The 26416-nt window shown below is 40.2% G+C and overlaps 1 protein-coding gene across 5 annotated transcripts in view; it reads right to left on the bottom strand.

The window, feature by feature from the left end:
- Window positions 1–24546, bottom strand: part of MAPK10 (mitogen-activated protein kinase 10) — a 146397-nt gene extending 121851 nt beyond the window's left edge. For 2 of the 5 annotated variants that reach the window (XM_064711183.1, XM_064711185.1), the window contains exons 1-2: window positions 24133–24546; window positions 19514–19633 (exon numbers count right to left, since the gene is read on the bottom strand). In XM_064711183.1, coding sequence (XP_064567253.1) covers window positions 19514–19521 — 8 coding nt within the window. In that variant the 5' untranslated portion in view covers window positions 19522–19633; window positions 24133–24546. Of the gene's footprint in view, window positions 1–19513; window positions 19634–23924; window positions 24017–24132 lie in introns of those variants that run through there. The other 3 variants (XM_064711184.1, XM_064711186.1, XM_064711187.1) reach the window with 3 other exon arrangements.
- Window positions 24547–26416: the final 1870 nt, after the last annotated feature.

Genomic DNA, 26416 nt, shown 5'->3' with positions numbered 1-26416 from the left:
TGATGTTACCTGCACATCGAGGAGCAACAACCTCCAAGTGCCTGCTGAAGAACCTCAGCTCACTCCTTTAAACAGCAATTTTCCTGGACATTTAAAGAAGAGCAAAAAACACCATAAAGCCACAGGAAATGCCATCACTTCCACATTTTTTTTCCTTTCAAGAAGAAACCAGGAAGGAACTGGTCAGATTTTAATCCAGGCCAGACGATTTTTCCAGAGCTCTCAAAACACGATTACAGCAACTCCTGCAGGCATGGGGAAAGGCCATAATAAGTTGACAGGGCCCATGGAGAGTTACAGAAGTGCAGATGCAAAAAGGTGATGCCCAGTACTTTCAGCAGTAGTGAATTACTGCTAATTTGTGCTCCGATAATTCTTTACACAGGCAATGGGGAGGTCGTTCTTTTTTAACAGGTATGATTATCTGGTTACTCGTGGGTAAGTCAGGGAGACTTCTGGACAAAGCCAGGGAGGAGGTACCGATGCACTGTTCAATTTAGCAACTGTTGCCATGGAAATATCTTTTTTACTGACTGCTGATGATTATCTCATGTTTGAAATGTGATTTATGCACATTTATGCAAGAGCAGAGAAGCATATTTATAAATGAGCAAACCATGGTTAGTCCAAGATTAAAATGCAGTGTCCTACATGTACTTTTCAGAAATACATTATTTGCCAAAACAGATTATTAATCATGAAAATATATTGGTCTTCTGCAGTATGTAACCCAATTACCAGAGTAAAGCAGAAGCCCTTTCCAGATCTGAAATTAACAGGAACAGGAAACATAATGCAATTCCCATTTTCTTCCTCTTATCTTCTCACAGGAAAGGACAGGGGGTGAGCCAGAGAGACTATCTGGTGCAGCAGCTGCTATTGTTATGAATTTACAAATGCACAGGCTGCACGAAGACATACTCTGCTTCCTGCTGCAGGATTTTTGTCAGTTTTCTCCATATTGGCCTTTGTGCCTAAAACTAGTTTTCAGAATCAACGTTTCTCCACAAGCTTAGACACATTTTTTTAATCTGCTTTGTACTGATATTTGCCTGTCAATCATCTCTCATTCCACACACTTATTTCAGCTATTTAAACAGAGACTCCATGAGGATGATTCACTTATTTGTGTCTGTGTGTGTGTGTAAAGCAAGCTGAGAGATGCCAAAAAATACCTCCATTACTTCTGACAACGTCTTAATGGGCCAGAAGTGAGGGTTTCTTCACCACTTGCAACAAAAGACAGGAAATGAAACCAGCAAAGAGGATCAAAATTGATGGTGGTGAACAAAATAGCTTCAAATGTAGGGAAAAAAAGTGTTTCTAGCTGCAGATTGACAGAACAAAACACCAGGTCCTGTGAGGAAGTCCCAGCAGTTCCAGGAATTCTAACTAGACAAAGATTAGAGCTATTGAAAGTCCTTGCTTTAAGGTGCAAAAAGCAAATTATAATTGCAGAGCCTCAGAGAGCTGAGACTTCTTGTATTAACCAGCCTGCACAAAAGTATTTTCAAGGTAAGGAAAGCATGAACTGTACCAGTGAAAGTAAACATAGAACAACAGGTCACACAAATTGAAAGGACTCTGCAATTGCACAAAGCCACCCAAAATATGATCAGTACTTGAAGTACCAGAAAAATGCAGAAAATTAAATGCCTCTTCTCCCATGCAAATAGACAAAAATTAGGCATTCAAGACCTGCAAATGGTTTGTTGAAGCCAGATGTGATCAGGCTGCTATTGTGTGTAAGACCTCACAGATAAGAGTGAAAAATCTTTAAATGAAAATGCCCAAACTGCAGACACGTTGTACCACGGCAATGGTACAGGCACCACACAAGCCAGGCTCCTTGTGTGGATTAGGTGTCATTTCTGAGCCATACTGGGAAAGGAACCCTGCTAGTTCAGTGGAAGACTGGAGTTCAGCTGCACTTTGTTCACTATGAAAGCAATATACCCACACATTTCAACTACAGTACTGCAGCTGAAGTTAATCTACTACACTGCATTTGAAAAAGGTACTTAAAAAACCACCTGAATTTTAGTTTTGTAACATATGGAGATCACAGAACAGTTGGTAGTGAAATCCTCCATTTCAAGAATAAGGCCACTCTTCAATTCTCCACTTCTATTTTAATGTCAACTGGATGAATATGTAAAGTTACAGCTACCATGCATTATAATCTTATTATAAACAGAGACATAACCCCAAAAGAGAGCTGATTACACAATACCCAGAAATGTGATGAAATACAAGAACTCTTGAATAAGCCCAATTAATACATCAATTGTTGAGTGACAACCATCATATGTGGGTGCAGAAATGGGCTCTTTGCAACGACAGAGCTGGTAAATGGAGGGACTCACAGCTGAAGCCCACTCTGCATGAGCCTGGCCAAATTTAAGAGAGACAGAGCAAGAATAGAATCCACCTCTGCTTCCATTTTCTTAGCAAGGCTATAGAGAGACAGCATTCCTCAGTTCCCAGAGCAGACATTCAATGCAGCCACAGTGCTGAGAACATACTTAGTCATCCATACAGATACTGACAAATCAGATCGGAAAATCAACTGTCTCAAGCACATACTTTGAAGGAAGGGGAAAAATGCTTTGCATTCTTCTTATTTCTGGGAATTAAATTGAATAAGCTGACAAAGTATTTTTGCTAATGAACACAAAAAAACCTGAAGGTGTTGCCAGCACATAATAGCTAATGACAGCATAAGAGCATCAGTTCAGGCAGAGACTGAAGCCAGAGACAGCAAAGGCCCAAGCAGAAAATTTTAAGGTCAGTCCAGGTAAAATTCAGTTTGTAATGAAAGAAGACAAATGCATGAGACACCTACTCTTAAGTGACAGAACCCAGCCAGTGAATCCAAAGCCACTTCTAAACTCAAAATTGTAAAGATTGTTCCAGAAGATCCAGTTGCAGAACATGCCAGATGAAACCTGTCTTGCCCACTGCAGCAACCTCTACATGACAGCAGACCAGGAACGGCAGGACAAACATTCCTGGGAGTATCTGAGCCAAGCCACCTGCTCTGGCCAGAACTGTGCCCACACAGTGACCACTGGCGCCCAGTGCTGCAGTCACAGCAGACTGAGCATCAGGGCAGTGTGCATGGGAAGCAGCTGGCGCTGTGTGCCATACCTACAGCACACCCATTTGTCCCCACAGGACAGCAGCCACCACCACTGACATGTGCACCAGTGCTTGGAACTGCCACCACCATCTTTAGAGAAGCATTTTACACAAGACATGTCAGTAAACAAATTAACAAGTGGGAAGGGGTCATGCATCCTGGCTTGACAGGGTGACACGTGTGACAGCTCCACTCAGGCTCTGGATGAAGAAGCAGGCTCAAGGAGTAATAAAGATTGAGCTTTGACTAGTTAAGTGTTAATAATATCTGACACACACGGATGAGGATTAATCAGGGAGTTGTCAGGACTGTTATAATAATAGCTGCTTGAAATGCTGTTCAGTGGGAAGGATTCTAAATATGAGAATACATTCACTTAATATATTGCAGAGCTTGCTTTAAAATTAATCATGAATAATCATTAGAGGGCTTCTGGTTGGAGGGAGGGAGCATTTCACATGACCCAGATGCTGGCTGTACATCTCCACAGATGGGATTATAGCTGTCTGGTACCTAATAATGAGAGCTCTGTTTCAGCCTCATGCCTTTTATTTCACTCTTGGTCTAACTGCAGTGGCACTGAGAAAGTCCATCAGTTTCAGCCAACAAAAGTCCTGGTGTTGCTGGGGTTGAATAAAACTAAGATGAACATGCAACTGTGCTGGTGGGAGGTTGTCAAAGACTTACCCTGGAGACAAAACTGAATTCTGCCTGTGGAAACTTTGCTTGTGCTGGGTTGCAATTCTGTTTTCTGCATTCAAACATAATGCAGTTATGTTCTTAGTGCTTTAAGTACCAGGATAGTCTGATTAAGACACCGTTCAACTTGTTAAAGTTAGATGAGTTAGGATGCTTCAGTTGCTTAAAAGTTATGCATACAAATTATCCTGGTAAAGAGCTCTCTCTTTTTCAGTCCTGTGGGTAATACTGCATCCAGAAATGCTGTTGATGGTAACAATAAAGCATCCAAAAATGAGAGAATGCAGATTAATACTTTTTTTTTCAGTAGTCAATGAATGCTGTTCCATCTCAAACCAAGGTTAAACAAAACTAACTGCAGGCTAATACAAAGGAGTACCCCAAATTCTTATTCTCTTCCATTTTGACTCTAAGATCCTGATTACATTGCTTATTTGGTTCCTTATAAGACCTCCTAGAGACAGACTTGGTTTACTTCTAGTCTACTACTAACACCAACAAGGTAGCAAAAGAATTGTATTCTTTCCTATTAGAAAATAAAACTTCCTTATAATTGTTTTTCACTCCTAAAAATGAACCAAGAGACAGCACTACTTCAATTTTTGCTCCTTCTGTAGTAGTCAGGTGCCAAGTGACTCACTGCCCCTTTAATCTGTGGGTAAGTATCAATATTCATGAATGTAACGTCTATTTAATAATTAATTTAGGGACAAATACTGCTTAGATATGGTAAGTACTTGAACTTCTAACATGCACCAAGGTTAAATACTTGTCAGAAACACCTTCTGTCCTCATATCTCAATTACCTCTCAGGAAATAGAAAGAAAAAGACTCTTCAGTCATATCAAAACGTTTTGCCTATAAATTTGTAATACTGAATTTACAATAGACAGATGTCTACATGCTATACAGCAATGTATATGCATTGTTATACACAACATATGTTATATGGCCTTTTCAACCACAGTAATGGATGTAAGCTGTTGATCAATGTAAATGGCATTAACTTCTGGTTTTGGGGACTTGACACATGTTACATAAGTACAGTGAGGACATCTCTGAAAAACATCAGTAAGCAACACCAGAGTGTAATTTAAGTTAGAAGCCAACAGCAGTCTTTGGCCATACTGAAAGTCTCCATCTCCCCAAAAGGTGGGCTTTTAATTTCCAGGTGGCCTCATCACTATTTATGATGGTTTGCTTCTATTTTTTTTTCTTCTTCTTCTGAAGGAAGGTTTTCTATTCCTAGCCTGCTGTGGCATGCCTTCCATTGAGGGATCTGTAATTAGTCAGTCTGCATTTCCTGCTGTGGTACAGGTGAGGATATATTTCTGGAAGTGGTAGCAACGTCAGCTTTAATTCAGTCTAATTTTACTCTATTAGGTTTTTTATTCATTAAATGCACCTTGACGATCTCCCACCAGTCAGCTTCCCAAAAGAAAGGAAAGTTTTCCCTATGTGAACATGCAACTGTCCCTAGACTGTTTGCACATATTGTCAAGAGGTTACATATAAAGTCTTTGCTTGGAAGCTACTGGACAAACTTCAAAGAACTGAAGTAACACACAAGGTCCTTCAAATCCAGACTGGGCTGGGCATTTTGTCAAGGGATGATCAAAGTCTATAACCCAGCCAAGGTTCAGGGTCTTCATGTTTGAACAAGTGAGCTGTGAAATAAGAGACTGACCACGATGCTTTGCTCAGAGGATGCTCATGGATTGCTTTTGTGGTCACCCACCCCAGGATGTGTTCCTGGCTCCTCACCTCCACAGCAGCAGAGAGCACAGAGATCTCCACTCTTGCCCAGGGTGATGCACCACAGACCTGTGTTTTCCACCAGAATCTCAGAGCCACATTTTCTACCTCAATGCACGTTATTTACACAGTTTTCCATCTACACTAAGCATTGTTGAGGTTGTTTTTGTTACTAAGCCTCAATACTCAAGGATCTAGCATGATATCTGCACTTTAATACTGAGGTTCACCGAGCTGAAAGGGTATCCAGAGGTGCCCTTTTCAGGATTTGTCACTTCACTCTAAATCACTTACCCTCAATTATGTTTACCCAACTATAAAATAGGGGCAATAATACTTATTTTTCCAAGATGATATGAGGCTTATTAATGCTTGTTTAAGTGCTTTGTTATGCTTGAATGGAAAAGGAAATTATTATTATAATTTTAAGTGAAGCTTAATTATAAAACTGTTAACATAAGCGTATTAGAAAAATGAATTTTGAATTGCAAGCCAGCAATTGCTCACTCTTAAAACAGTGTGAGATGATTTTATATGCATCTTGCTATCACTAATCCCCTCTTCTCTAAACCCTACATTTGTTTTCCATATTGCAGCTAAGAAGAGGCAACATGCAAATTAAATTTAGTGTCGAATCAATCAAGAAACAATACCTAGTAACATATTTGGTGATCTATCACTAGAAGCCAAATTAAAAAAAATAAAAATAGACTTGCTACAAACCCATTCTGTTTGCTAAAATAAACTACACATATGAGTGTCACTGGTGCAATCTCTAACCTGGAAAATTGGCTAAATTACCTCTCGTTCAAAGGCAGGAAGAGAGCTGGGTATTTTCAGCCTGGAGAAGGGAAGGCTCCCAGGGGCATTCTGTACCTAAAGGGGCTACAAGAAAGTTGGAGCCCTTTGGAGCTGGAGTATGCAACCTTTTTACATGGGTGTATAGTGACAGAACAAGGGGAAATTGCCTTAAATTGAAGAAGGTATGTTTAGATTAGATATCAGGAACAAATTCTTTCTTGCGAGGGTGAGGCACTGGCATAGGCTGCCCACAGAATTTGTGGATGCCCCATCCCTGGAAGTCCCAGGCTGAAGGGGGCCCCTGAGCAGCCTGGTCTAATGGAAGGTGTCCCTGCCCACGGCAGGGAGGCTTGGAAGTGGATGATCTGTAAGGTCCCTTCCAACCCAAACCACTCTATGGTTTTAGGAAGATCAAGTCACCAAGTTACCAAGATAGCATAAAATTTGTAATAAGATTCTTTCACAAAATTGCAAATCCTAGAGAGCACAGCTCTTCCTTGAATCAAACAACAATATGAAATCCTTTAAATGGCTTGCTTAGAAGACAACTCAGGACTCATAAAACTACATAACACTAAGGATTACACAATTGTTGTACAGAAAGAATTGAGCAAAATAATTTGCTTTTACCTGCCATAACGCATTTGTCAAAACAAATATCACTTCACTCCCAAATCTTCTGCAAATGTGTTCTATAAGCTTAAACTCTGACACTTACACAATGTATACAAATAAAGGCAGAACTCCAGGATCATTTCCAGACAATAAACAGAAAGAAAATAAGCTCACTCCATTTCCTCCAACCCTGTCACCAATTTGTACTTCAGAGGCTCACCAGAAGAGACAAATAAACAAAAAAAAAAATCTGTTTAGATAAGGAACTGCTCATAAAGTTTTCAAAAAGAGGATAAGTATTTGATGCTAAAAAGAAGTGCCTTTAAAAAAGCTTCTCTAGAGCTGGGGGCATGTACTGCTCCCTGCCCAGAATTGCTGTGTCTGGGAATGTAATGGTAGTTTTCCATAGTCACAAAAAGAAAAAGATATTTCATGCTGGGGAGGGGTGTGTGGGTAGGGTGCTGTGTGAAACAGCAACAAAAAACAAAGCAAGACAACAAGAAATCCCCAACAAAACAAAAAGGACCCCAAAATGAATATCCAGTGGAAGCCAAGACTTGAGATGAAGAGAGACATCCAATATTGTCCAATGTTGACCAATATTGACCCAAACCAAAGGTCTGTATCAACAAACACAATTTGAGCAGAACTGATCACCAACAGGACTACTTAATCTAAATTAAATTCTGTAAGGTTAAAAAAACAAGTCTTAAAGGAAGCAGCTCTCCAGAATTTCAGTTGAAAACTGCCAGTAAGAACACTGTCAGTAAAACCAAGAGATTTCAGTCAGCTGTGGCCACCATGTGTGGCTGGACCTTGCCTGGAAGAAGCAGTGCCACCACTGCTCCCTCCCCACTGCAGCACCCCTGGAGCATCACCTCACGTGCCACTCCCAACAGCCCCCCAAGCACAAGATGAGAGAGGGGAAATGGAGAACTGAGAGAGTAAATGCACCAAAATTATCTGATAGAACAGCCTATTTGACACCTTCTAGACAAAGGGAAAATAAGAACAATTGCAAGAGTAAAGCCTCAGTACTGACAGGCCTCTGATGGACCAGAGAACACGAACAATGTCACAGAGCTACAGCAGACTGCTGCTACTGAAGATACAGGGAAATCTCACATTTAAGGACTAGCATGTACCTGGTTCTCTCTGTGACTGTACCTTGTCTCCTCCCCTTAATGACATTTCGGCCACAATTAATTCAGAAAGCCACAAGGTTTTCTACTGGTTTTTTCTACTGGATCTTCCCTCCTGCATGCAGCCATAGTGTCCTTAAAAACAACTTTCCATCTTTGAGACAACTTAGCTGAAGACAAAAGTTTTTCCAATCTGGAGCTACCACCAGTGTAAGACACTTGCTTGTATTTTCCTACTCTTAACTTCATTAACAGATTGAAGTCCTAATTCGGATGAATAATTCAAATGCTGGTAACTAATTGCACTTGTTCCCTCGGCAGATTTTTCCCATGGCACTTGCTTGTCCTACCAACCAACCAACTTCAATGACAAAGGCTTAATGTCATATTAGCAGCAGGCTTTTTTTGCCCTCTTATGCAAACACCCTTTGCATTGTCCTCCATATTTCTGGGCTGCAGGTTCTGCAAGCATAGCACACTTGTCAACTGGACTTATTGAATGTTTAACAAACCCACACTGACTGTGTGACAGTCTCCTGCAAAAATACTGCAGGATGACACGTACAGCATCCAAACCTGGGCTCCCAGAACAACTTGGAGTCAAAGTTGCTGTCCTTTGTCTTTGTCCCGCACCATCCTCACTTTTTCTCCTCCTTGTTTTTTAATCCTTCAGTTACAAACATCTCAACAGCAAGCATGGTACTCTGCAAACAAACACACTTACCATATGCAAGGACAAATCAATTCATCCACTGACCTAATTTTAATTCTGAAAAAGCCAGTTATGATTTACTACATATTCTATTTATTTAAAAAAACAAGACTGGCATGCCAATGCAAATGTGCAATGCTGATGATGCACTTTGCTAGACAATTAAGCCATAAAATTCTATAGCACTGAAAATAGCACAAAATACCACATGCACAAAGGAGCCAAGTTCTGCATCCTGAGGAAATAGCTTTGTATTCCATAAATTTACAGCATTTTATATCTTACCAAAAAAAATGAAGTAAACCCCAGAATTGAAGGTTTCCACCCCCAATCACCATTATATGTGTTATATGGAAGCCATCACTAAATGTCTGATATTGAACGTAGAAAAAAATAACTGAGTATAAAGCCTAAGTGCCAAAACAGAAGCATAATACCATTTTCTGATGGTAAATTTGAGCAATTTAATGGCAACATCTGCTCTTTTTGATAAACAGGCAGATGTATTTTGGGCCTTACCCTAAGTGAATGAAAATGAATACATCACTTACTAAAAAGCAATATTTTACATAAACTCATAATACCAAACCTACAATGAAAATCTTATTTATTCTGATGACTTACTAGCCTAGCAGAAGCTTTGAGCCCAAATATTTCCTTTTACTATAGGAACAAAGTGATTCTCTGCATGAATTTCGTGTTATCCATCTGCAGAATAACAGTATTGGAGATGGAATAGTGGCTTAAATCTCTCTTGACACCATGCTTTATTTTCCTGCACGGTAATAAAAAGCAGAAAGTTTTATTAATGTGAAACCATGAAATGTACCAAGAGATACTCTAATACTATTCACCATGAATATAGATTAACATTTTAGGGTTTATGGCTAGTTATATATTCATTAAAGTTACTGTAAACAATATCAGATGGAGGTGAAATAAACATGTGAAAAAAGCTCTCCGTGGGTTGAGATATATTCAACATCACAAAGCTCCTCATGTGCTCATTAAGTGCAATGATGTAACAGATATAAATCCAACATAATGACACAGTTAAACATAAGTCTTCCTTTGTTTAAAACTCATTCTGCCTCTATTTTGCTGCATCTATCCTCGTTCTGCCTCTATCTGGCTGCTGAGCCAGTTATCTTTACATATGCTTGTCCTTCAGAGCAGTGATACACAGTCCTTCCAAACTGCAGCTCATTGCTCCAACACAGAATTTCTGGAGGACAGGAACTCTTCTCACAGAAAAACAGAAGGCTTTCATAGCACTCTCTCCCTCAGACAACTCTCAGCTCCAAGTGGAAGCTCTGCACTAGAACATAAGGATCAAAAATAAATAACATAAATTTGAAGTGTCAAAAGCAAGTGCCTCACACAGGGGGAAAAAATCAGCAAGATAAATCCTGCACAACATAGGTACACTGATTTTTTGCTGTCTGTTCTCCCTCTTCACTATCCAAAGAAAAGGTGCCCAGTGAAAAAACTCAAACAGCCACTGATTTCTGGTCTGGATTTACGGATTGAATAAAGGAACATCCCAAACAAGGAAATCTATTTCCTTTCCAGCATGGCCAATAAACAGTCTCATCACAATCAAGCTTTTCCAGGTACAGACTTGCTTGTCTGAACTTGCTCTATATGTTTGGGCTGAATTTTTCTTTTAAAGTTGAATTTTTATGGAATTCTTTTGAAGACGTCATGTAACCTTCTTTCAAATTTTGAATATCACATTTACTTACCACCCTGAGCTGTACTAGAAACAAAACCAGCCTCCAGATCCAGCCCAAAACCATGCAGTTGCTCTTCTGGGCATTCCATACAGTGCTACTTTGAGCATCTATTTTGGGAAACATCCACTAAACCTTCTCAAGGACAGTTTCTAACACAGAGACTGCAAAAGATGCAACTACAAAGCAACACAACTGAAGAAAACTAGACACTGAAAAGAAAACTAAAAACAGGTTGTGGATACAGAGGAGGTACAATGGTTTTGTCTGTCAGGCATAGAAATAAGAAGAACTTGATTCTGGAATCTGTTTTTATGACAAGCAGGTTCTAAAGTAAAATACTGGCAATCCTAATGGATGAAATAAAAAGAGCAAGCTTCCTTCTTTACATCCCTCCAAATGTTCTGAATGAAATCCAAACCAGAGTTCTGCTGACCTCTGCAGAAAAATCCAGCATGTAGAGAACCATGTTAGTTGTGAAGATGACATGTATTTTAACACAGTGCCTAAACTGCAAAGCAAAAAAGAAGCAGTGTTTATCTAGAGCAGCAAGAAATGGAGTAGGTGGTGGGACAGAAGTAGCTCACATCACAAGATCAAAGCAATTGGGCTTTGTAATCCAGCAGGATGGGTAGGGAAAACCTGAGGCTTCGTGACCCCAAAGTCTGTATGAGGTATCAGTGGGGAAGGGAGGAGTGTGCAGGGCTAGGACAGGCTGCTCAATGAGCACAGCCATCAGGCCACTGCAGGGCTATTGGTTTATCTACTGAGCAAGCTTTTATTTTCTTTCTTTTTGATTGGAAGGGGCCTTCGAAAGGTCATCCAGTCCAGTCCCCTGCAATGAGCAAGGACATCTTCAACCAGACCAGGTTGCTCAGACCCCATCCAGAGTGATCCTGAATGTTTGCAGGGATAGGGCCTCTATCACCTCTAGACAATCTGTTTCAGTATCTGCCCTAAAGTGACCCTCCTTCAGCTGAAACCCATTACCCCTTGTCCTGTTGCCCCCACTATAAAGCCCCCACAACTTTCCTAGAAGTCCCTTTTCAGTGCTGGAAGGTTCTTCCCTCGGAGCTTTCTTTCTCCAGGCTGAAGCACCAGTATCTCAGCCTTTCCTCAGAGCAGAAGTGCTCCAGCCTTCTGATCATCTTTTTGGCCCCTCTTTGGGCCTGCCCTGACAGGCCCACGTCCATCACGAGCTGTGTACAGCACTCCAGGTGAAATCTCCCCAGAGAGGAGCAGGCCTGCTAACTGAACTGATGTGTGCTTGCAGATGATTAAAATTAGATCACTGAGCAGTACAAAGTTTCCTTGCAATATTTCCAGGTGTGAGGTCAGAGGTCAAATTAATTTAGTAATCACCATTACACTGTATTCTGTTGCTGGCAGTCAAATCCTGACAGAATACTTAGAATACATTAAATGTTGTCCTCTCTTTTATACTTAGAACCCAATAAAAATCATTGTAACATAAAAGGGGCTACAGTTTGATTTAGGGTCTCTAGGGAGTAATTTTATGTGTAATACTTTTTGTTGTTTTAAAAACTGCCCCCATTGCCTTCAGCCTGTTAAAGCAGCGTCTACCTCCACCAGAATCAACCTTCATATTGTTTCCATGACCCCACCAAGTTCTGCATGGTTTTACATCTTTGATTTTCAGAGTAAACCTTAACAATGAGATGTGAAGGTGGCCCACAAGCTCACAAAATCAAAATAAACCAGTTCAAAGCCTGAGGGTTTCACTGCAGGCTTTTGAATACTTCAGTTCTGACAACATTGCTTCTTCCCATGTGACAGTTTGAGCTTCATGCTCTGGGTACAGAGCCACACATGGAACCTCAACCAACAAGTGCCACATCTACCCAAAGAAGCCAAAACCAAGCAGATATCCTTGTCTTTATTTTTCCCAAATTCTTACAGGAAAACCAGAAAATTGCACTACTGGTTTGTGACATTGAGGTTTCAATATATCACCTTCAAAACACTTTATGAAAGGGTTTGTAGATCATTGCTGTTTGTAAAACCATGTGGGTATTTTTTTGATAATGTTGTGTCATGGAAAACATCCACGGGATCCTCTTTGCACAGCTTGGCAGATTAAAAAAATTAATTTTAAGTACAGCAGCAAATCAAGCATTCATAATATGCCACAAAAACATTTATCTACGCACTGATGACTGAAATCTAACAGAAAATTCATGCAGACATTTAAGTAGTATTATGATTCACAATTAAGCTATGCATATCTTTTTCAGGATTATCTCAGAGAGAATTTTATGTTTCGAGAAAACCAGCATTAAAATGCAATTTCCTTTTTGATTTGCCCTTCAAGTCTCTGTTATAAGAGTTGGAGTCAATTTTTAAACACTGTCTCTGAATTTTTGGTGGTGAATCACATATATAGTGTTCATACTGATTTGAACTAGGTATGAAGTAGTGAAGTTAAAAATTACGATACACAGACATAGCAGTAACCACTTATGCTCAGAGAAACAACTGCATTGAGAATACAGGGACAGGAACATTTGGATACCTGTCTTTAGGTCATTATTTTACCTGGTTCTGATGTGTGACCAAGAAAAACCATCATATCCACTCTGTGAAGCACAGGGTAATTATTTCCACCCTGCCTTCTCTTGAGTGCTCTATTTCAATCCTAACAGCCTATGAATCAAGAAAATCCTCCCATTCATGGCTCATTTCAGGCAGTGCTGCCAGGCCAGAATGGAGAGCACTGACACCTGCTCCAAGGAAAGCAGCCCCACTATCTGGATACCTACCTGCAGTTGGATTTTTAACAAAGGCAGTCAGGAAGCAAATCAGAAATACTCTGTAACCCCAGTTAATCCCAGAAAGAAGGCCCTGCCTTCCAAAGTGCCTTCAAACCAAACCATTGTATTACTCTACCTGCTGCACTGGTCTAGATAAAGCAGCTTGGGATAGTAACCATGCAAGCACATAGCTACACACAAAATAAATTACTCCACAGCCTTCTGTTTAAATATTACTTTAGCCATGATTTCATATCTGTTAGGAACAGAACATCTTATTAGAGTACTTTTATAAATTTACAGTACTTCTAAGGCCCCTGCATTTTTACAGTGGGTTCACGCAAGAATTTTTTTCCCCAGAATAGGGGTAATATGTATGCTAAATATCCCTTTTTAAAACAAATAAAATCCCAGAATTTTCAATGCAACCAGAACTTGATCATCATATTAAATATCGAGAAAAGATCTTACAGAACACATACTTGGCAGAAAATGGTGGATTAGAAAAGAGAATTTTTAAGACAAAGAAAAAATTATTAGGTCTGAAAAAAGTCAGACTGCCAGAATACAGGAGGACACAACAAGAAAACCATTAGTAATTCCTTATCTTGTTCTCACTTTTCTTCTCCAAATATTTAGCTAATGGCCACTGAGGACAGAAGCCTTTTCTAGATCGATTTTTCCTGTGAGACTACTGGCTGTTCTTATATTCTTACTCTTCTTTAAAGTGATTAAAGACTGTAAGCCTCAGGAACTCCGATTTTTATAAAACTAATCTAGAGCTATTCAACATCCAACAGCCCAGGAATTCCTATTTAATAATTACATCTCCTCAAACTCCTCACTGGTGAATTGCTCCTATTAATTCTACCTGGGATTTGAACACATTAGGAATGCACAAGTACTGCACCGTGCCTGCAGTGTTCCCTCTCCTCCTGCCAACCTTCAGTCTGCATCCAATGCAGGAAGGATACCAAGTGCTGTACATGAGGCTGTGGATGTACGAGTTGGAACGACCTCTGGATAACCTCACTCTTCTGGACAATCTTGCACCATACATTTTTCCTTTGTGCTTTCATCTGTCTGCCACTCTCCATCCCAGCAATGATAGTTAAGAGAGAAGGAACATGACATTAATGTCATACTTGCTGCATTGCACTGATAACCCCCTCCACACCTTTGGCTTCTTTCATTCCCTTTTAGAGCTGGGAAATGACTGCCCAGGAGCTTAAAGCTGCTCACCTAATGCCTGTGCAGCAGCTGGCACACTGCAGCCTTGAGGCAACGTCCCCTAAATCCTTGTGCAGGGATGCAGCAGCCAATGCTGCCAGCACTGTGGGTGCTCCTCCCTGCAAGAGCAACACCCTTCACCCACAGCCAGGGCTCCCCAGCCCTTCCAGCACACACAGGAGCAGAGGAAAAGCTGGCAGTACTGCATGGTATATCCAGGCTTCTGCTCCTGCTGACAAACTGTGGGAAGGGAAGGCACTTGTGACAAGGACAGGCCACAAAGCAATAGGCACAGACACAGCACACTGACACGCCTTGGAGAGGAAGCAGGCAAAACCTTTCTCCCTGTGGTCACAAAATACTTCCCACCACTTTATAAAAAAGGGGTTTGCATGCCTTGCCCATTAGCAGAGCTGAATTTACTGCTGTCTTGGTCTCTTTTCCACCTTTCTGCTGGCACCATTCTGGGTGTTTTTTGCTATTGATTTGGCATTTCCATTTATTCTTCTGCAGGCTATTAAAATTATTTTAACACAGCTCACAAGAATCACGCTGGAAAACTACTCAAAGGTTCAGAAGATATTTGTCTGACATTCTACTCCCATATTCCACAGCAATAGTCCTGGATATTCTCCATAAGGTTGGAAGAGGAGCCTGCCAAATACTGAACTAGCCTGGCAGGTTGTTCAGAGCTATTTTTTCCACCAGGAACTCAAAAAATACAGCAGACACAAATATTTCATGGAATATATTCACAGGTCACGCCTGACACAGGAAAGCATTAAGCTCATAAATTAAGCTCACTCCTTTTCAGTAAGCTGAGACTGACATGAGGCAGAATAAAAGCATTTGGTCCAGCAGTATTCCAGAGCAAAACCAAACTAGAGATCCCTCAAACAGACGCCAGGTACTTGAATTTTTTTGATAAATTTTATTTTCACTTTTTAAATGTGCAAATAACTTGACCTCTGCTGGGCCAGTTCAACTACTGGGGGAATACAGACATAGATACAGCATATGGTATGCCTGTGTCTTTACAAGCATTAGAAATGTAGCAAATATTCATTTTCCAAATAAATAAAAAATATTTTTTTAAGACTATCTGTCCCAAACATCTTAGACTCATGTTATATGATCTCAAAATTCCAATATGCCACTAGGGAATAATCTTGGTGGGAGGGCTGTGCATTTTTGAAGCATCACTCTTTCACATACTCAAGCTTCAATTTTTTTCAGTAATATAAACAAAAAGCCTACATTTTGCTAAAGGAAAGCTCATAGTTTCTCACATGTATGTGATACTTAGCCCAGAGCATTAAATAACCTCAAATACTGCATAAATAGACAATGCTATATTTCAATGTAATTTAATTAAAATACTAATCTTAGGGGCTGTAGGAATAACTAAAGATAAATCAAAGATGGAGGGAGAAGGGATAGGAATCAGAATAAGAGCTACTAGTATAAACCCCACATGACATGATCTGAGTTTAAAGGGCAGTGAAAATACTCTGCAAAACAATAACCTGAGGACACAAAACCAAAATCCACATAAAGGAAAAAAAGATAACCAACAAAAAAAAAAAAAAAAAACCAAACAAAAAAGGCAGGAAAATTCCCTTTATGAGCATGTCCAGCGAGCTTTATTGAAATAAGAGGTGATCAAGTGGTTCTATAATCCAAAGTGAAGTCTATAGTCCTAAGTGAAGATCCTAGCACTTGCTGGAAAAAATTCAGCCCCCTTGAAAAGTAGAGAAGGTGAGCAGCTCAAGTGTTGAGTGTTAGAGCTCACCTCTGGAAAACCTTTGCTTGCATGCAGCTGATCACATGACAAATAGCTTCTGGAAATAGGCTCAGGCAAGATCCTCCAAGGGGAAATGTGTTGCACATTACATGGCCATCATCAGTAACAGGTAGTAAGTTTTTACATTTATCATATGCAGCATATTTAATATAAACATGGTTTTCCTGTTAGACAGAGGAGCAGAACACAAGTGTCTCAGAGAAAGTGTTCCTCTGAACACTTTTCCTCTGGGTTCCTCTGATTTTTCCTCATGCACTTAACACCTGTGAGAAACATTAGAGGAACCAACACAAATTCCAAAAAATCATGTCACTGTAGTCATAGCAAGCTACCAAGCCAAGACACTACAAAATAGATCCTCAAATGGTTTTTTTCGAGCACTTAAAAAAAACCCCTCAAATTCCTTTATCCCAGGCACTTTGCTTCTCTGCATAGATGTAGCAAAACCTTTCTCTCACGTGGTTTCTTATAAAATTACGAACTCAGCTGTAAAAAACACCTATTGCCCACGGCACAAACATCAGTTTTTTTGGTAAACAGAACATCCCAAGTTTTTTCCTTGCTTGATCTTTTCTGTGATGAATATTAATAGGTACTTTTGTTCTCCAAATGCTTCTTTTCCCGACCTTTTTAAAAAGACTTTGGCAGTTAATTCAACTTCACTAATTATATGCTAATTTTTGTATGTGGTTTCTGATTTTACATACAATTTCTACTGTTGCAAAGCTTGTGTTTTCATCAACAGATATTGCTGAATGCAAAATAAAGCTATATGATCAAGCTGTCTTAATGAGCAGTATTAACTGGAGAGAGCCTGCACAGAGAGCATAAACCCCAGATTTCAAACTGCATTTGTTACCCACACTTTTACAGAAGTGCATGCCTAATTCCTATACAGACAGAACTTTAAATCCATGCTAAAGGGTTGTATTAAATGCCTGAAGATACCTGCAGATGTTTTTTGTAGCCTCACAACACTACTTTACAGTCTTTAATTTCTGTTAAGCATATTTAACTAATTTTGCCTATTAATGCTGTGTCATCTGAGAGGAAACTTCTCAAGCAACTCTCTCCCTATGACATCTCTGAGTTCTTTTGACACATTTCATATGCTGATTCTGAAAACCTGGTATTTGCACTGATTACCCACCCTAAAATCTAAATTGGGAAGAACAGAGCTGGGGGAGGTGACTTAGATGTGCACTGAACTCAGAAAGTAACCTGAACAGAGCCATTGGTAAATGCCTGAAATACCACACAGCAGATATCAATAGCTGCAACATTGAGATAAAGACATCTTGGTGACCTGGGGGACAAATGACCAAGTCATACTGCTTGTAGACAGCAGTATCAATGTGTTCCAAAATTAGCACTACATATACTACTAAATGCAAAATCACCAGGAGTGGGAATTAACATCAGCCAGCTTCTTAAGAATTATTTTTCTACTTACACAGCAATTTAATAATCTTAATGGTGAGAGCAACTGAGCTGCCATGACTATCAGCTAATTGCATTAACATGTACAAAACACCATAAAAATTTCATGCAACATCTGTTTAGCAACCATTCATCATGGACATGTTAACAAAATCCATTATTTGCACCACTCCATCAACTACCAGAAATCATATATCCTTTGCTGTTGCCAGCTTATTTAAAGTTCTTAGTATCTACAACTAGCAGGTTATCTGAATGCTCCTAAACACAGAATTAAAACAAAATAATATTAATTTTTGTAAAAAATATGGTTTCAGGCTTTATTGTAAATGCAAAAGTCACCCAGACCCATTCATATGCAAAAGGCTCAGTATTACAGTTTCTAAAGCCCAGACATTAAGCCAAGATGAAGGCTTTCTTGTTAACCAGAATTACCTCAGGACAATGGGCCCTAAAAGCCATAAGAAGTTAAAAATATCATAGCAGTAAAAAAGAGAGGTTATTAATTTCTACATAAATGTACTGCTTCCATTGGATGTCCATCAGTCAAGGATGAGAGCATCCAGACTGTGACTCCTCATGCCACAAAGCACTGTCCATGTCCAGGGTACGGCTTCTCCCCTTGGGAAACACTCTATCTTCCACCAGAACGCAAATTCTGTGAGTGGCACTCTAGCAGGCACTGCTTTCTGCTACTCATCTCACTTCAAAGCAGTCAGATACATTTAACTGACACCTCTTTAAATCTTTTTCATCAGCTTCATCAAGGCTGAAAGTGTCACCAGAGCATTCAATCCATCACCCTTGGTGGGTCATTTCATCACCCTACGGGCCACATGTACAAGTAAGAGTTCTATCTCCCTACAGAAACATTTCAGTGACTTGGAGCTGGACCTTACTGGAGTAACCCATGCAGTTTTTGACATCAACTCTATTGAGATTACATGAGAAATCTGAAAACAATTCCTCGTCTCCCAAAGGTACACCAAAACCATCCTAAAGAAACTATCAGAACCAAAATGACTTTTTATGTATGAAATATGCATTGAAATTATTAGCAGACTTAAAACAGTTAAAGCTACAAAGTATTTTTAAAAAGACTATTTGATATTCATCATTGTTCTCACTATTTTCCTGTCCAAGAATAAAGAGATATATGACAAAAAAAGTCTGTGATGACTCTCCTCAGACTTCTTCATTCATCTCAAAGAGAAACAAAAACAACCTTTCCTCTCCCCCCACACCAAATCTAAGAGATGAAAAACATTAGTTACAAAAATCAGTCCAAAATTGTGGATTTTGTGGTAGTGAAACAGATTTTGCCATTTTAAATAGTGCTCAGAATGTGTAGGGTCTTTTTTAAAATTATTTTGCTATATTAACACTTCCTCTGAAACCACATTCTGAATGTGCTCCATCTGATAACTGTGCAATGCAGAAATTATACACTTGGAAAACTCATTATAAGATGACAGCGTTATGTTAATGTGTACTAAAAATTACTACAAGTTGTAACTTCAAATTTCCCTGCCTCCCCCCTCCAAAAAGAAAAAAACAAAAAAGGAAAAAAAAATCAGCACGCACTTCTGCATTAAGCATCTTTTGGCTTTTTTTTTTTTTTTTTTTGCCAAGAAGTATGATTTAATAAGATAATACATTGTTGACTCACCACAGCATGTGCTATGTGTCATCTATAGGAAATAGTTCAAAGGCATCAACTTCATGCATGGGTTGCCATAGCTGATATTTGAGTCTGGCCTGCTGTTGGTACAGGTTTCTAATACTAGCCCTAAGCACAAAAAAAGAGAAAGAAATATTTGGGGTTTATTTCTCAAGTCTGATTGACACAGAAGTTTTCAGAAAACTAAATTAACCTGGAATACCAATATCTGCACATTATATAACAAAGAATTTAGATTTTCCTCTGATAATACCATAATGCATCCCATTCAGGCAGTATCTGTACCATAAATTTCCTTTCTTCCACTCAAAGAAGAAAGGCAGGAGACAGGAAAAAATGCAGAATGAAGTGCTGTTTAAATGGGAGAAGTGTGTCACAGTTATTCCCCCATCAGCAAAAAAAAAAAAAGGAAAAAAAAATCAAGGCCTTAGTGCTCAAGAGCACATGTTCAAGACTGTTCAAATTGAAACAGATGGCACTAAAAAAAAACCTACATAAAACTGATCTAAAATAATTCTTTTTGTTTCTATACTCTCTATCTTTCTCAGGCCAGATCTTGAAATTTTTATTTGAAATGAGGAAGAGCAGAAACGTTACCTATAACAAGTTGAGATATGGACACAATCACCTGCCACCAATACTAGGGGATGGAAATCAAATTTGACTTGTGACATTATTAACAACTTGAAAAATTGTGTGATATGGATATATATATATATATATAGGCATCAGGAAAGGCCTGTGAATTAATGCTGTTTATCAAATAAGCATCCTCTTAAAAACAAATAACAAAGCATGTGACAAAAAAGTTCAACTGACAAAGCACATGCAGGCAAGAAACCTACAGACAACCTCAAGAACTGCAGGAAAAAGCAAATGCTGTGGTATTAAGATAGTGAATAAGAGAAGTGAAAATCAAACACGGTGTTCTGGAACCTAACCAGTGAAAAAAATGAAGTGATAACTTTTAAGTATAAGGTTTGACCTGTATCCTAACATACTTTCAAGTACCTGAGAACTAAAACTTTGTACTAAGAACAGAAAATGAAAAATCCTCATGAGAAAACAACTCCTTAACAAAAAAGAGCCCAACTCAGGCTCCTGAAATCCCACCCTCAAATTACAGGTCCTAATTTGCTGGCCTATTGACCTCTTAGTGTAGAATCCTGGCGAAGCAGCTATTGACTGGAAGTCCCTTCTCCAACTTTTACTGATGATTACCTCACAAAAGTCCTGAGAGCGTCCAACAGACTCAAAGATGGGTGTTAGATCAGGTCCTAACACATGCCAGATTTCCCATGTCACTGCTGTGATGTGAGCAAGGGCTGCACTCACAGGGTCATCAACATGGTCTGCTCTTGGATGGGAGAAAAGCCCAGAACCTGCCTGAAAACACAACAGTGGCTTTTCCTTTTCCTTGATGTAAAAAGACACTGCCTTGTGCTCCAGGCATAGTCAGGAAGATCCTAGGGTACACTAAAGCTCATGAATTCACATCCTTTGTGTAGAAATGAACCCGAGAACATGCCACCATCACTAGTGAGTTCACACACTGAAACTTCTACCCGAAATCTCACTGTTTAAAAAAACATTAAGACTGGAACATTTTGGGATTTGAATTCCCTGCCTTTCTCTTCTAACAGCTAGCCAAGATTGACTCTGAAGCTTGCTAACAAAGCTACAGCTATCAGGCTAAAACACAGTAGAGCAGCTCAAGAAGAACTGCGTGACTTTCATAAACAGTGGAGAGGGGACCAGGAAATTCCATCCCATCTCCTCTACTGCCTTTGATTTCTACTTTAATCACTGGTGGTCCTTTCATGAGGGTTCATTTTCCTTGCAAGTAGCCTTCAAAACGGTAAGTGTCCAAGAATCATAGAAAAGGAGTATACACACACATACACTGAATATATATATAATATATATATATATATTGAATATATATATGTTATATATTCAGTATACATATATATTTAATATAGTATATATATTAGTGTGTGCATATATATCCGTATATATATTATATATAATATATACATATTCAGTATTGTAGGTTCAATGAAGACTCTCTCCTTTACTCCTGATGACATAACAGAGCAGCAAGTATGATGATTCTGCAATCACTAGGCTTTCAGAACATAATTTCTAGTACTGCTATTAATGTCAGCTCAAAATGTAATCACTGGAATGGGAGAGGCTATGAGTATGGAATGCTTGTGACAAAACCCCCAAAAATGACAAAAAACCCAAAAATTTACTAGGATTTGAAAATTTACCAACAAGCCAGTGATATTTTTTGTAATTTGGAATTGTGCAAGGAACTGGGTAGTATCTACTGAACAACAGTTTAAGAGATTGCCAGTTTTAAAGCTGGAGGCCTTTCCCTAAATGCAGCTTTTCTCTCTTCCAGGTCTTAAGAAAATTATGATGCTGTCTGCAAAAGCAATGCTAAAATCACCCTCCTTTGGGCCTGCTTTAGCCCTCCTTTAAATTGGATGAATTTTGCAATGAACTGTAAACTACAATGAACTTTATGACCTTCTCCAATACCATGGCAGTGAAATTTTGATAACTCTCTCTTTGCTTTCCCAAGCCAGATTTGGTACTGTAACACTGTTTGAAGGTGTATTGATCCAGTACTGTTAAATCACTAAAAAACAGCTGCAAACATGCCAGCCGCTGACAGCAGGGAAAAAACCCCAAACCTACAAGAAAACACTCATCCCTGTCATCTGCTCATAGAAATCTGTGTGTGCACTGAAGGAGCTTTTTAACAATGAGAAGGACATTTTCCAAGGAGGCAGACAGGCAGCTAAGTTAACTTATTTTTCATGGTAAGTGATTTCTGTCCTTATCCTATTTAGGAACATCCTTGTAATCTTAACCCTCCTCAAGAACACCATAATTACAACAGGACCCTGAAAAATTACACATACTCTGAAACAGCAGGAGAGAGCTATGAGCAAGACTGCAGTTTATTGAGAGTCAGGGAAAAAGAATATTGTTTAATGGCTGAGGTCAAATCACCTTTGTCGTTCACATCCGCATCCCTGTAAGACAAAGTCATTAGCTGAGCAGCTGAAAGGGTATTCCTGTGCCACCATTCCTAGCAGGAAGAGAGCAGACAGCCAGAGGACCACAGAAAAAAATATTGCTCCAGTGCTCCTGACCAGTGATTACACAGCATTGTACTGCAAGAAGGTGGAAATAGCGGGGGTTTGGTGCACCCCATTTTCCCCAAGGCATGGGGAATGAAGATAGGTTACACATGGGAAAAGACAAACATCCCTGTGCCATACCTGCACCAGCCTGGTCTGTCTTTACCCTTCTCTTTTGCTAAAGCTGGGCTTGCAGGACAACCTCTGTGTCCTCCATCAAGCTGATTTCAGACTCCCCTGATTAGTTACAATATACTTATTTGCATGTTCCTCCCAATACATTTCTACTCTGTGCCATAATTTCCCTCAAAATTTGTATTTCCACATAGTGTCGGTTTGCCCCTGTAGAAGTCTCTGATAAAACTTACAGTGAACATATCAGAGGAGGGGAAAGTTGCACTGAGATATCAGGAAGCTCTGCAGCAAAAGGAGCCCATGTAAACAAGCTGACAATCCCCCAGCACACGAATGCTGTGAAACATGCCCATCATGGTTCACTGGGAGCACAGCCTGCTTACTAAACAATGCTGTAACACTTAACTATCCAAGGCAAATTTCTATTATTTCTAATAATGTCACTCTGCTCTAAAAAACAAAACCAACATTTCATCCTGTAGCAGTGGCTTTTTCTGCCAGAGGATCTCCCTGCAAAGCAACATTGATTTCACTGCAGCATCTACAGATTGTTAATTCTCTTTTGCAAAATAACTGGCCCATAGCTTGCTGTAAACACTTCTCCTGAAAGCTCTGTGGTTCTGTTAAACCCAGTGGGCTGAGTTGTTCACTTGAATCCAAGTAATGTGGAAGAGTGATGATTAAAGGCTACTTTCTTAAAAACAACCCCCACCCCCACATCCAACAAGGTCTGTCAAACATTTCCACATACACACTTTTTTTTTTTTGGCATTCAATCACTCCGCAAAAGGCCAAGACTTCTGTCCTCTGAATCTTCCAGCACCCTGTCCTCTCTTTATTTTTCCACATTGAAATTTTCCACAGCTGTTTATGGATGGATTACCATACACCCCTCACAACACCCTCATCTTCCTCCTGAGCCGCAAGCCAGGGCACCTCCTTCCCCCCAAAGCCCACGGGCAGGGTTCGAGGCGATGAGGCAGAGTAAAGCCCGGTGTTTACAGGAGCCAGCTGGTGAAGCAGCAGCACCACAGTGCCGTGCCCGGCGTGCCCCTGCCCCACTCGCACTGTCACCCACAGCGCCCAACGCCAACGCTGGTACCCACCCGCACAGACAGGAAAATGATGCTCCTCCGGCCACAAAATGGACAGGTGCAGCCTCCTTGCTTCACTTAGCTGTTCACTTCATTAACCTCTCTCTCTCCCCCTCTCCCCTGCTTTAATATTTTTTTTTCCTCCTGAAGCAGCAATCAATATTCATCACCCCACCCTGCGAAAGCAGTTAGTCAAAGAATATTAGCATCAGCCACCTACCATTCCTTGCTCGCCAGCTATTCTCCTCGTCCAGAAACCTTTTCCCCAAACTGCGACTTTAGGTGGTATTTTAAAATCACATTCCAAACAGTGCCGAGGAAAAAAAATGGGCTATTTATAACAATAGAGAGGGGGGGGAAAAAGGAAAAGAAAAAAAAAAAGAAAAAAAAAAAAAAAAAAGATGGGCAGTTGGTTTCAAGGTAAATCACCGTTTTCCTTTAAAGAACTGAATAAAAGCCTGGGGAAGAGGGTAGAAGAGAACAGAAAAAAGGGAGGCAAAATGTCTGATAATAATGAAATAAAAGGGGAGGGGGGGAAGAGTGGCTTGCTGAATCACGCTCTTTCACTGCCTGGAAACCATTGTGCAGCGTGATGCTGGCTGTACCATTGTGGAACCTACCAGAGGAGACAGGCAGAGAGCTTGGGGAATGGGGCTGCTATGGCAACTGAAAGGAGCACACATGACGTCAAAGCACACAGAGGTCTCGCAGGGGGAGGGAGAGAAAAATCTAATCTGCAGCCACAGCCACGGTATCTCCTGGAGAATCAGGGGATAGAGCAGCCTGCAAAGGGAAGCTGAGCAGCCTCCTGTAGCACTCACCAGCAGCAGCAGCAGCTCAGACATCTGCAGTACCGAGGAAAGAGGTAATAGCAGTGTGGATCTGCTCTTTCATTTACATTACCTGCTAGACAAAGGCTTAAATGCTCATCACCCTAAAAAATGCAAACATCTTTAAAATTCAATCAAGCTTCAGCCTGGGAGAGGGATTTAAAAAAATAATAAAATTACAACACATCTTGTCCACAGCTATTGAACACAGATACTGCTCGAATGAACAAGCAGTGCAACTCTCTGAGTCCCTCAGAAGCTCAAGGACCTGCTAAAGATCTCCCCATCAGCAGTAGCCTCTGCCCACTGCTAGACTGCCACAAATCCCACTTCTAAAAACTACCACTGCACAGAGGAACTATTGCATTTTTTGCTCACAGAACCAAGCAGAGTTGGTGATGACTTCGGATGCCCTCCAGTTTAAAAATTGAGCAGATAACATTTCTTCTGCACATATCAAACTGCAGGATGCCTTCTCTCATCTGACATAAAACAGCAAAGAAAGTACACTGGAAGGCTACTACACGTCCATGAGATTTAGGCTGGTATAAGAGCTAGTCAGAAATATTATCATACAATCATAGAATGGTTTGAGTTGGGAGCAACCTTAAAGATCACCCAGTTCAAATATCCCTGGGCAGGGATGTCATTGATTTGACCAGATTGCTCAGAGCCCCACCCAACCTGGACTTGCACATTGCCAGGGATGGGACATCCATTCTTTCATTCATCTTTCATCCATCCGCCCATCATTCTTAATATCTAAGCTAAACTTGCTCTCTTTCAGTTTTAAGCCATTCCCCCTCGTCCCATCACTCCAGGCCCTTGTAAAAAGTTCCTCTCCATCCTTCCTGTAGGCTCCCTTCCAGTTATAGAAGGCCACAGTTAGGTCACCCCAAAGACTGCTCCAGGCTGAACAATCCCAATCCTTTTTGCCTTTCCTCCTATTATGGTGACATTCTATCTTGCCAAAAATACCCTTTCAAAGAACCAAACCATTTTCTTCAGTATATCAATTGCATTGGTCAAAAAGAACACCAAGGAACTCATGGCAGCATTCTGGCCACTGGTCTGAATACTCCACAGGTTTTAGCACACCCAGAGCCAAACACAGTCCTGTGTGACCAGGAACTCAAACACAGATGTTATCTAACCCAGGCTGGGCAACTCCTGCTTTTCTCAGGGCCACCCAAGTGCCTTTACCAGCCCATAATTGACAATATGGCATGGCACATAAACATTTAAATCATTTAACCTAACTACAGACAGTGAAGTCAATAGCTGTGATGGGCCCCTGAGCTATTGGTTGCCCATTCTTGCCTACATATACCACTCCCCCTTCTCCATCAGCCTGTTTCTTAGTTTTTGGATGTGAAGGCTTTTGTTTTAATTCATGCATCATTCCTGCATACATAAATACATGCATGAAGGTCTGAACATATTTAGTTGCAGTGAGAAAAAAATCTATAGTTCCAACTTTCACACAGCTGCCTTTCCCCCCCTATTTACCTAACAACTCCACCACAAGCCAACAGTCACCACAGAAAGGCCTCCCCACGCTCCACTTATTACCAAGAGAAGATGTGAAGATATCCTGCCATTGTCACCAGTGCCCTGTGGAGGCACAAAGGGCAGCAGGGCACAACTTTCACTGCAGTTTGTGAACACCTGCAC

Source organism: Zonotrichia leucophrys, chromosome 4 (assembly GCF_028769735.1).
Source record: "Zonotrichia leucophrys gambelii isolate GWCS_2022_RI chromosome 4, RI_Zleu_2.0, whole genome shotgun sequence".
NCBI classification, from domain to species: domain Eukaryota; kingdom Metazoa; phylum Chordata; class Aves; order Passeriformes; family Passerellidae; genus Zonotrichia; species Zonotrichia leucophrys.
The sequence above is the reverse complement of the archived record's forward strand: the minus strand, read 5'-3'. Positions and strand labels throughout refer to the sequence as shown.